Source organism: Argentina anserina, chromosome 7 (genome assembly GCF_933775445.1).
Source record: "Argentina anserina chromosome 7, drPotAnse1.1, whole genome shotgun sequence".
Classification (NCBI taxonomy): domain Eukaryota; kingdom Viridiplantae; phylum Streptophyta; class Magnoliopsida; order Rosales; family Rosaceae; genus Argentina; species Argentina anserina.
The window spans coordinates 13,511,348-13,524,208 of record NC_065878.1 but is presented as its reverse complement, the minus strand read 5'-3'; the positions used below and the strand labels follow the sequence as shown (position 1 = coordinate 13,524,208).

The following is a 12,861-nucleotide window of genomic DNA, read 5'->3' as shown; positions in this document are numbered from 1 at the left end:
AAAATGATATGATTTAAAAAAAAATTAAAAAAAAAACGTTGATATATCGGGTCAAACTCGGTTTGACATGATATATCGTCATTTGACTTGATTTTTCGGATTAACTGATATAATAGACTGATAAGCAACTTATCGTATTATTTTCTTAATATCGGAGATATATCGAGAATATATCGGTCGGGATATTTAGAATATTGCATATGACAATTCTAACTTTATTCATTATTTCAGTTTTATGATAACAAGTTTCTTTGAAGTTCTTATAAATTTCAAGAACCACTATTTGTTGCTTACTTTATAGCTTTCAGAGAGAAATCACACAATTCTAAAACTGAACATGACCGCACAACAAATTACTAGGTATCACAAAACATTAACAAATTTGAAAGGCTCTAGCCCAGAAGATTGCGCCTAATGGATTGTAATTCAGATTCGGCGTCACTGATATCCTTTCTGTTTGTGGGGGATTCAAAAGAACATGCAACTCCTACACCAAGTATCAAAGTCAAGCACTCTTCAACTTTATGTGCTCTCACACTCAGTCTGCTGTGCCTATGAGCTTCAGTGACATTAGTGGCTCTTTCTTGAGGAAACAGTGATTCTGAAATCTCTGAAACACGTTCAGGAAGAATTGTCCTCACATAAGCATGAAGATTCAAGCCATTACTGAACATATGATCGGTGGGCCTCTTTCCGGTAAACATTTCTAACAAGAGAATTCCAAAGCTGTAGACATCTCCGTTTGCAGACACCTCACTTCCCATACCATACTCTACAGTTTATACATATCACAAATACTCATCACTACATTTGTGCATAAATTGAATTCAAGAGCTCTTATTGTCGTAGAGTTATATTATACTAAAATAAAGGAGAAATCATTTGAAGCGTATGAGAAAAGTTACCTGGCGCAGCATAACCAACTGATCCTCTAATTCCGATGGAGCATGATTGATTTCCACCAACACTCGTAGTTGGCACTGAGAGAAATTTGGATAGCCCAAAGTCAGAAACATGTCCAGTCAGGTTGCTATTTAAGAGGACGTTGCTTGGCTTGAGATCACAATGAACGATTGGTGTCTCACAATGGTTGTGAAGATAATTTAATGCACAAGCAACATCAATGGCAATGTTGAGCCTCTGAACTAAACTTAAACTTTTGGCTGATTCAATTGCATCTCTAGCTCCAATAGATGGATGTAACCACTCCTCCAAGCTCCCGTTGTCCATGAACTCGTAAACAAGAGCCTTAAAATCATTGCCGCTGAAATCAATACTGGAACACGCAGTTATTATCTTGACTAGATTTCGATGTCTGATATTTCTCAACACCTCACATTCGGCCATGAAACTCTTAGATGCTCCCCGATGTAACATGTTAAGCACTTTCACAGCAACAACAATTCTATCATCAGCAAGAATTCCTTTGTAAACAGACCCAAATGCTCCCACACCAATCAAATTAGCTGGAGAAAAACTATCGGTAGCTTTTAGGAGTGTAGCATAGGAAACTTGCAAAACAGAGTTCCCCAAAGTGCTTGATTTAGTTTCTGTTCTTTTCTTACAAAGAGAGAAAAGAGATAGCACCAATGCTAATACCAAGAGAGTGAATCCAAATACCAACGAGATCATAAGTTTCATTCTACGCGACAACCGTCCACCTTTAGACTCATTAAGCGTGCAAGGAGGAAGTTTAAGACTAGCCATACCTCCGCAAAGTTTAGCATTTCCAACGAGTGAAACTACACTTGTATTCTTAAAAACACCACCAGTTGGTACTTCTCCCGAAAGCTGGTTGAAGGATAGGTTCATACGCTCCAAGTTTAATTTCTCAAGAAATTGTGGAATAGCACCTGAGAAATTGTTGCGAGATAGAGATCTCGAATACCTCTCAAGTCCTGCATAGATGTAGGGATTATCCCGTTGAAGAAGTTGCCTTGCAAGTGTAGGACTTCTAGACTCTGGCAACTACCTAGGCTGCTAGGAAGTTCTCCTGATAACATATTGTTAGACATGTCTAGCTTACCTAGAACCTGCAACTTTCCGATCTCAAAGGGAATGGAACCAGTGAAATTGTTTGACGACAAGTTGAAATAAATTGATAAAGAGAGGAGACCAGTAAGTAATTGCTGAGGTATTTTTCCATCTAGGCTATTTTCAGAAAGATCCAACATTTGCAACCCGTGACATCTTCCCAGGCTTGAAGGGATGTTGCCGTTAAGATGATTTCCACCCAAGAAAAGGCTACTTATCATTGTTAGATTTCCTAGAGAATATGGAATGTTGCCAGAAAGTTTGTTGTTCATAAAAGAGACGAACTCAAGCCTTGAAACTTTCCCGATATCTGTGGGGATGCTACCTCCCAAGTTGTTGAACCCCATAGCCAGCAGTTGAAGGCTGACAAGATTTCCCAAACCAGTTGGGATGCTTCCGTGTAGATAGTGTAATATCCCACATCGGCCAACGGAGAGGGGGTGATGCGTCTTATATGTACATGCCCACCTCTATCTAACGCGAGGCCTTTTGGGGGCTCAACGGCTTCGGAGGAGAGGAGAACTCCGAAGTTAAGCATGCTTGGCCCAGGTCAATCCTAGGATGGGTGACCCGCTGGGAAGGTGCTTCTGAGCTCCCAAAAACAAAACCGTGAGGGCTATGCCCAAAGCGGACAATATCGTGTTACGGCGGAGCGGTCCGGGTTGTGACATTTGGTATCAGAGCCACTCTGCCGTGTGATGCGAGTGTGCCGACGAGGGCGTCGGACTCCCAAGGGGGGTGGATTGTAATATCCCACATCGGCAAACGGAGAGGGGGTGATGCGTCTTATATGTACATGCCCACCTCTATCTAACGCGAGGCCTTTTGGGGGCTCAACGGCTTCGGAGGAGAGGAGAACTCCGAAGTTAAGCATGCTTGGCCCAGGTCAATCCTAGGATGGGTGACCCGCTGGGAAGGTGCTTCTGAGCTCCCAAAAACAAAACCGTGAGGGCTATGCCCAAAGCGGACAATATCGTGTTACGGCGGAGCGGTCCGGGTTGTGACAGATAGTTTAGCTCAATTACAAGCTTTCCGAGATTGGTTGAGAGATTGAATATTGTCGTGGGAAATGTGCCTCCAAAATTGTTTAGGCCCAGCTCCAAAGTTGTGAGCTGTGTGGCATTGATTAAGTCTGAGACAAAATTCAAGTCACCATCTTTACGACTTCCAAGATTATTATAACTAGCTACGAATTTCACAAGGTTATGGAGATTTCGTAAACTAGGCACATGTCCAGTGTGGTAGTTGTAAGCACATACAAACTGCTTAAGATTCGTTGCATTGGAAATTGACAGAGGGATGGGCCCAGTAAAATTATTAATGGCATTGGAAAAAAACTGAAGGTTGGGAAAAGCGTTGCCCAAGTTTGAGGGCAGGCTTCCTTGAAATTGGTTTAAAAGGACCTCGAATTCAACTATACCAGAGAGGTTATAAATGCAAGAAGGGATGATACCAGAAAAGTTATTTATGCCCAAATATAAAATTTTCAATTTTTTCAAATGACATAGAGAACTTGGGATGCTTCCTGCTATATTATTTGAAGATATAGCAAACTGCTGGAGAGAAGACATGTTCCCCAAAGAAGGAGGGATCTCTCCTGTTAAATTGTTATATCGGAAATTGAACAAATCTAGCTTTGCCAACGAACCGAGTTGGGAAGGAATTTGACCTACGAGATTGTTTTTGGTAAGATAGAGACTGGTGAGTTGGAAGCATTTGGAGATGTTGGGAGGAATGGTGCCGCTAAGTGAATTATTGTTTAGACCCAATACCTGCAATCTGTGCAGATTCCCAATTTGAGGTGGAATTTGATGAGTGAAGCTATTGTTCTGGAGATCTAGAACTCTTAAGAAGCTTAAGTTTCCTATATGTGGAGATATGGATCCCACCAATGCTGAAGAATTCAGAAACAGCTTTGTCACCCTCTGTTGATGTAGTCGACTGCAGGTGACGCCATGCCACTGGCAGAAGTGAAGGGATTCATTCCATGAGCTTGTGACCTGGTTCGGATCGTGTCGTATCTGAGCTTTGAAGGCAAGCAATGCCTGCATGTCCGTCTCGTTCCCCAAAAGTCTCGGTTGGCTCACTTGCATGGAGCTACAACAGTTTAGAACTAATGAGGATATCAAAACCAATTTCATAACCAAGACTCCTCCCATTTCTCAAGTATGGCCTCTGGACTAAAGACAGAGATAAATATGGGTGGTGTTGGGTTGTGACATAGGTAGTTTTATACGAGCCATGACAATCTAATTTATAGGAAAGGGTTGGAAAACCACCGTTGACTGATTCATTGCTGTCTTACAAGAGAAGATCGACTGATTCATACAAAAAACAAAAGAAGACCTGACTTAGGTCAATTAAGTCGCTTCCGAGTAGATTTAAATGTGGTCCCATATATGCCTGGGATATCCGACAACAAATTAGTGTGATAGACTGATAGTTTATTTGTTATAGATACAAGGAAAATCCCAAGGGAAAAGGAAAAAGAACTGAATTTTAGAAAACAATATGAAAAAGTTTGGATCCATGTAAATGATAGTAACTCTTTGAAGCCTCAAGCCTGTTAGGCTGTTAGCATTTGGTCAAAATTTATAACAAAGGGAACAAATGACCAGTGCCTAATATGATAAGTAATTAATCAGTGCTCGGCTGCACATCCTTATTTTCCAATGAACTTTGAGCAGATGAAACTATATAAACACTCTGGGATATAACTTGTGGAAGAAATCTTGTAACCACTTAAAAACTCAACTTCACTTTACTCCTCTATACTTTGCGCCTCATCAAATATAATTCATTTAGTTCTTCCAATAACATGCAACTACACATCTGGCACAGTGAAATTAAGTGAAATACACCAATAATTCGGATTTTCCCTACAATAATGAACAGATGTTCTACATTAGTCTGATCAAACCCAAAATTATTATTTGATTCAAAGTTACATATCAAGATAAAAGAGGCATATCCGATCAATCAAAAAAGAAAAGATAAAGAAGGCGTAAAATCGAAGACTCAGTACTTGAAAATTTGAGTATATTGCCACTTACTGAACCAGTAGAATTAATGCAGAGACGGGAGACTCAACAGTTCTTTGTTGTTGTTGATAATAGAAACAGTAAGCATTGCATACAAGAAAGCATATATCACCTCATATATTATTTATAGAGAAAATGTAACATTTTGAAGCTGATCAGAAACTCAATATAATAGCTGATGAAATCAAGTAATTAATTTATAGGCATTAATCGGAAAAAAAAAATCTTTTATAGGCATAAACATTCTACCTTTCTCTTTTATGGTCAGTGCCATTAATGCACGGGCCAGAAGGGCAGCTGGAAAGTAATGAGGATCGAAATTCGGATGGTCAGTTCATGTCAAGAGATATTTTCCCTTCCCATACCTATCCAGTATCAACTTGCTTCTTGTTAGCTTTGCAAATTGCAATTACTTCAGCTGCTTCCATGACTCTAATTCAGCTGCGTTTCATTCAACAATGCAGTGCCTAAAAATTCCATTTTCTATACGAAAGTAGCTGATTTATATGCTGGTGAAGATAGAAATTGGTTTTCTAGTACATTTTCTTCCACATAATGAAACACTATGACAAGTCTACCATTAGCGGTGATTCATAATTATGATTTCTTTAAAAGAATGAACTGTAACATCTATATAATATAGTGGATTGTGTATGTGTAAAAAATGGTAAATACGATACATATATATGGGTTGCTATATTATATAATATTACAGTTTCTATTTAAAATTTGAAATTTTATTGTTCTCGATTAATTATGCCGGATGGGACCAGAAGGGAGATAATGTACTTTCTGGTCTAATGGATTATTGGAGTGATATTATATATATATTTTTGTGTAAGAGTCGCTTGGTTGTAGTACATAAACATGCGTGAATTGTTATATTGTACGTGGTTTTAACATTGAGTCTTGTTAAAACGTTTTCTGGTCTTCGGATGTTATTGACATTAAATCAAAACCAAGCCTTAGTCGGGTGTTGGTTACGATCAGTTAGAGCTCTAGTCTATCTGCCGTTGTACTGCATGAGGGGTAACAGATGGGTTGCATGGGTCTCATGAGTACACATGTTTGAAATGATATTGGGTAACCAGATGGGCTACCCAGTGTCTTATGAGTACGCATATTTTAAAATAATATTGGGTAACCAGATGGGCCGCCTAGTGTCTCATAAGTTCACATGTCTTAAAATGTTATCTGATTACGCATATTTTATGTGATGTATTTTATAATGTTGGTTTACTCATACGGGCTGAAAAACTTACCAGGTTGTGTTTATAATCCCGGTGCACCAAATCAATGGTGTAGGGGATAATTCTACAGGTGGAGATTAGCAAGCTCGTAAAGCATACTCGGAAGATTATCGAGGGTTTCCTTCTTCGTTTGCAGTAAGGATTGAGTGAATATTACATTTCCAATTATTTTAATACTTGATTTTATAAACTCGCAATGTATTATTCGAGTCAACTGAGTCGTACTGTGAACTCAGTTTCGATATATTGTTGTTGTAAGATGGTTTCATTATATTTAAGATTGTTTTAGAGTTATCATGGTTTTAAATTCAAACTTTTATCATTCGAAATGTCGTAGCTGTGACATTTAGATGCATTTTACCGTGTTTGTTTCACTTTTAGACTGTAATGATAAATAATTACTATCTAAAATAATTTGAAGTACATATATGTGCTGTTAGAGAGACAGGCTATAGTACTGAGGGGTACGTTTAAAAAAAAATATTTATGTAATCCTCGTAACCTCTAGAATAGGTTGTCATGTTAACCAATAAGATTTTGACACATGATATTTTTTAAATGAATTTATCAATACATTGTTGTCATATTAGTCACCTATCGAAAAACATGTAATAGTTTTCATAATTTATTAGTGAATCATGTAAATATAATAGTTGGGACATTTTTACACAACTGGGCACTTTTTTACCTGAATGAGTTTGCACATATGATTTGTGTAGATATGAAAATTAACCACCTTGACAACATATAATAGATGTCTTGGAATTTGTAAAATGAGTCACAAACATGTAAATACGGTTGTGAGCTTGTAATTATAACTTATAAAATATTTTTCACAAAAAAACATTTTTATTAACTGTCTTCGTATTCATAATAACGTTGTGAAAAGTTTAATAATTAAAAATACCATCCAATTACACAACTAAAAACTCTGTTACATGAATAAGAACGCATGGACTCTTTTGTGTAAACATAAAAATTGACCACCTTTACAGCACATATATTGTATCTTCAAATTTGTAAAATAAGTCATGAAAATGTAAACATATGTGTGGCCTTGTAATTACAACTTCATAATTTTACAAAAACTTTTATCAATTGTCCTCGTATTCGTAAAAAGAGCGTGACAAATGTAATAATTTTGTTAATGATGAAAATTACAAAGAATACCACACAATTACACAAGTGAGCACTGACTACATGAATGAGCACAAATGAACTCTTTTGTGTAAATATGAAAATTTTACTACATTTACAACACATACATCTTTAAAGTTGTAAAATGAATCGCGAACATGTAAATATGGTCGTGACATTGTAATTACAACTTATAAACCATTTATTACAATTTGTTTAATCAATTATCCTGTACAAGTAATAATGTTGTGAAAAATGTAACAATTTCAAATACCCCGAGAATTCTATAACGTGAATGAGGACAAGTGCTTTATATGCACAAAATAATGAAAATTTATGCACTACAACTGACACGAACCGCCCCAAAATATACTTTAATATCGAGGGAGATCGTGCGGGGACCACAGTCAAATGAGATATATCGAAAAATTTCGGCATAATCTCCTCTGAAAGTAGCCAACCCAACCTGCACAAAAAAACACTCCAAATAATTCAAATCCAGCCTCAACACCTAAAGCAACCATGCTCCACAAACTTTCAACTCCACAAACACAATTCAAAATATAATTCAAAAAGTATTGAGGAGTATGCCACGTTCGTTACCTAATCTTGTTGGACCCTCAGAGCTCGTAACTCGTCTTATACTGCAACCGTCCAACCCACTAAGACGACGGGGTCACAACAATCATATAACATTCTATAAATGTTGAACTGTGTATATTTACACTTATAACGACGTTCACTCGAGAAGTAAACACGAGACAATACGACACTCGGCGAGTCACTAGTCCTCTCCTTTCTAATCTCTATCGGAACTCTGCTAGTACATTCCCTCTCTTCTAGCGACTCGGTAATATCAATACCGCTTCTGGTTCATCCCCTCTCTTCCGATTTCCCCGGTTCATCCCCTCTCTTCTGGTTCTCCCGGTTGAACCCCTCTCTTCTAGTACCTCGGTTCATCCCCTCTCTTCTGTTACTCCCGGTTCAACCCCTCTCTTTCGGTACCCCCGGTTCATCCTTCTCTTCTGGTACCATCGGTTCATCCCCTCTCTTCCAGTACTCCTGGTTCATCCCTTTCTTCTAGTACCCTCGGTTCATCCCCTCTCTTCCGGTACTCCCGATTTAACCCCTCTCTTCCGGTAACCCTTCGAGTCCCACTCGTAAATACCAAAGCTAATCAATCTAACTAACAGAGATAACCGAAACCATAACTCAAACGAATACCCAACACTCGACGTTTAACCACATACATTTACCTCACAAAAAATCCCACGGTCCTAACCCTAATACCGATAGGAGTAATTAACGTCATACAATCATCTAACAATAAGATCATATAACAAACACCATTACATAACCACAATTCTTAAAGCATCAACACATCTAGGAACGAGAATCTATTCTAGAATATTTGTGGCTGCACCCAAACCTCGGTTGGGCTGCCTACGTACCCTATAATAGGGATCAAACCATTCGTAGTTCAATAGTTCACCACAACATGCAACCTCATAACCATTCCTATTCGTTTATCACACACATCATCACATCCGACGTACATAACCATCATCATAACTATCATCCATCAAACACATAACACCATAATCATTATCAATCAACACAATCACATAGCCGCAACATCAAATGAACATGAAGCTTACGTCAATAACACATTAGCTCTACCAACGATAATCTACATTAACGACCTCATACGATAACCAAATTCAACAATTAATACATCGATAAGTTCGTATCGACGTATATTACATGATGGAGTGACTCACTGCTCAAAATATAGCAACACGCGCCGCCACAGTGGCTATGCGTGGGCCCCACGCGCTATCCCTCTTTGACCTCTCCAAAACAACACGACCCCAACATGAAAGTTATAGATTACCAGAAAACAAACTTTTTTCTTGACAGCGTCGAAGCCCAGATCGGCCGAAAAGTGGCTGGAAAACGCCTCTGAAACTTGAAACAGTGCACCGAAAACCCAAATCGTGATCTAGCTCGATTCGAAACTCCAAACCGGTCTATTCAAGCCCAGAGGGAAAGAATATGTTGATCTGCAATAACCCAAGCTCCGGTCTCGCCAGAAAGAGGTCGCACGACGTCATTGACTTATGCCGAATTTTGCGGTTGATGCAGCACCGTGTACGGCGTGCAGGCGTCGATACTTGCACCAATCAACGGAGAATGGCGAGGTGGTTCGAATGGGACCGGTGGCCAGACAGAGGAGAACGATGCCGGAGAAATTTCCGGGGAAAATCGGATGAATAGCGGCGCGAAATCTGATTTTTCGAATTTTCTCCATTTTCTGATTTTCACCCCTATTTATACTAAATTCTAAAAATACCCAACACACTTCTTGATTCCTAACGTTTTCATACGAACTCCGATTTAGGCGTGTCTCATGTTCACGAATTCGTATCGACGAGCCCTACAACTTTCGTGAAAGAAGTTTTCTCGAAAATCTTACGCATCAAAAGTCAACTTTTAGAATCGTCACACTTAGTACGACTCTCATTCCGAGAAAAAGATAAAACTATAATCATAGCGAATTGTAAAAGATTCGGGTCGTAACATATGTAACATTTTTTTTTTGAGAAACCATGAGGTTTTATATATACTTATGTGGCCATTACATACCCATCCGTTGATACAGACATCAGACAAGAACTCATGAGCCTAAACTCAAATATAGTATGCGGCATATAAATATTCTATGGTAATAAGCGCATATTGAACTAAGCAAGTCTATGCTATGACTGATACAAGCATATCAATAAGGAATAAAACTAAAGAACTAATACTAGAAGAATAGAATACTAGAAAATACCCAACAAACCATTTGAAAACCAAGAAAAACTAAAAACTAATTGGACTAAGGTCCATACCACCCACACAACCAAACAAAGTCCAACAAAAGGCCCAACTCCTAGACCTAGCTGTCGCAAGTGCACCTCACACACTCACCCGCCTCGGTGAGCCATCAACGACTTACCACGTATGAGAACCCATCGTCGGAAAAGGCATAACACAAACTACCATGAAGAAGAAGGAAAACCTGCAAACATGTATATCCAACGCCGGAAAATTGTGGAAAACTGCCTTCAAGTCGCCAACCCTCGTCCATGATGCCCTACTGTCAAGCCCCGCCTGCTAGCACCACACCAGAACTCCTCCATGCCTGCCTTTCGAAACCAATTCACATGAGGTGTTTCTCTAGATCTGCTAAGATCTGAAAGAACAAGAAACCATATGTGTTGAACCTCAATTATAGCACATCAATAGGGTGGAGGACATAATCACCCGTCCGGCAGCGTCAACACAACGTTGGAGTGACGTCGGAGACGGCCACCCGACATGTATTTGGATGGTATGGTGGCGGTTTGCTGTAGAGAGATGTTTTAGTTGTTTTTGCGGTCTCATATTTTCATATAGTTTAGTCTCAAAATTTGTAACATATGTAAATTGGTTAAAAAACTTGCAAATATAATTATAAGTGGAAAACACCTGAATATAATTAAATTTTAACATCTACAAGGTAAGCTAATATCATTGTATAAGTGATTATTTTATTTAATGAAAATATTACCTGAAATGGACCTCAATTTGAATTAGTTTAAAACAAATATTAATGATATCGTTAATATAACTCATTGATTCTTTTTCTTTTTAGAATAAAATCTGATCATTAATAACTTTTTGTAACATAGTGAACGGATAAGCAAGTCATGAGATTTTCTTGAATATTTATAACCATTAGATCGACGATACCATATACTTACCCTAGAATTTTCCTGCTGTTAAAGTGCTAATCGTTTCATATATTATCATCTCAACTAGTTGATAATTGCTTGCAGTGCCTGTAATTGTCATAGCCAAGAGCGAAATGATTCCATTAGAAATTGTGATAGGAGAGAGGCTGAAACAGTTGGCTCCCGTGTCTGATTCCCACTGTATTTACAAAGTTCCAGAGAGATTAAGGTGTCTGAAACCAGATCTCTACACACCCAAGGTAGTCTCTATTGGCCCGTTACACCATGGCACGAATGACACTTTTCAAGTCATGGAAAAGCACAAAAAAAGGCACCTACAACATTTTCTAGATCGGACCAAAGAAAATTTGGAGTACTATATACAAAAAATAAGGCTTCAAGAAGCAAAATTGCGTGGTTATTATGCAGAACCCATTAAATTTGGAGGCGGTAAATTCTTTTGAAGTTAAAGGAGTACATTTTCTTGATATTGTGATAGTCACATATTTATGTGACTTTTATTGTGTTAATTATTCCTTTTACTTAGTTATGTTGTTATGTTTTTATATTTTAATTAACTTTATTTGTTTTAAGATATTTTGAAGTGGAATAAAAAAGAAGAGAGAAGAAAGAGAGGGAAATCCAATTCCTAACTCGAATATCTTGACAAGAAGAGAAAAATGTAAAATTCCGGTAATTTTCCAAGCACCACCACATTTGGTGGTACCATGCATTTTCGGGCTAATTTTTTAGAGGAGGAAGGAAGGAGCAACATGTTGTTCTATCACAACTAGATCTCATCTTTTTAGTTAAGATTTAACTACACCATTTTTCTCTTTTTCTCACAAAACTATGGCTTCCCATTGTCCAAAAATCTACACATATATTTTGCAAAAATCTGATTTTATTTTGGGTGTAATCATCACCTCTAGGTCCATCACTTTCTTCTTTATCACCCACTTCCTACATAATCACCCACTTCCTTCCACTTCTTTTCATGATCACCCACTTCCTTTCATGATACTAACTTCCTTCTTTATCACGCACTTCCTCCGTGATCATCCACTTCCTTCCATGATCACTCACTTCATTCCATGATCATCCACTTCTTTCCATGACCACTCACTCCACTCACTACATCATTATCTCTCACTTTTCTCTACTTTTTCCACCACTATTCTCCTCTATAAAAACCTCCATCATCACCATCTCAAGACACACCATTTTTCCACAACAAACCAAGAGAAAGAGAGAGAGAGAGAGAGAGAGAGAGAGAGAGAGAGAGAGAGAGAGAGGGGAAGAAAAAATAAAGAGAATAAGAGAAGAGAAATAGGAGAAGACGGACATGGAGAGCCGAAACGAAGTCACATTCAATCTCCTCAAGCTACAACTCACATCTCCTCAAGGTGCTAAAATCTCATCAAGCCTCCACAAAAAAGGAAGTTGGGTCTCTTCTCCTTTAATTTATCTCTCATGTATTCTTTGATGTTTTTATTCAAGATTGTGTGTAACTAAATTCCTCGATAGTTAGGGGCTAATCAAAGCTCTAAATATGTCTTTGATTTCAAACTCCAATTGATTTATATAATTAAGATGAGAATTTCTTCATTGATTGTTCATTGATAATTCTATTGCATGTCT

At 38.1% G+C, this 12,861-nt stretch overlaps 1 protein-coding gene across 1 annotated transcript; it reads right to left on the bottom strand.

The window, feature by feature from the left end:
- Positions 1–392: 392 nt before the first annotated feature.
- LOC126803607 (probable LRR receptor-like serine/threonine-protein kinase At3g47570) lies at positions 393–4,085 on the bottom strand. The gene is made up of 4 exons (XM_050531390.1): positions 3,589–4,085; positions 2,027–2,397; positions 906–1,898; positions 393–772 (listed from the first exon to the last, which is right to left on the bottom strand). The coding sequence occupies exons 1-4, from the start codon at positions 4,083–4,085 to the stop codon at positions 393–395; spliced, it is 2,241 nt and encodes a 746-aa protein (XP_050387347.1).
- Positions 4,086–12,861: the final 8,776 nt, after the last annotated feature.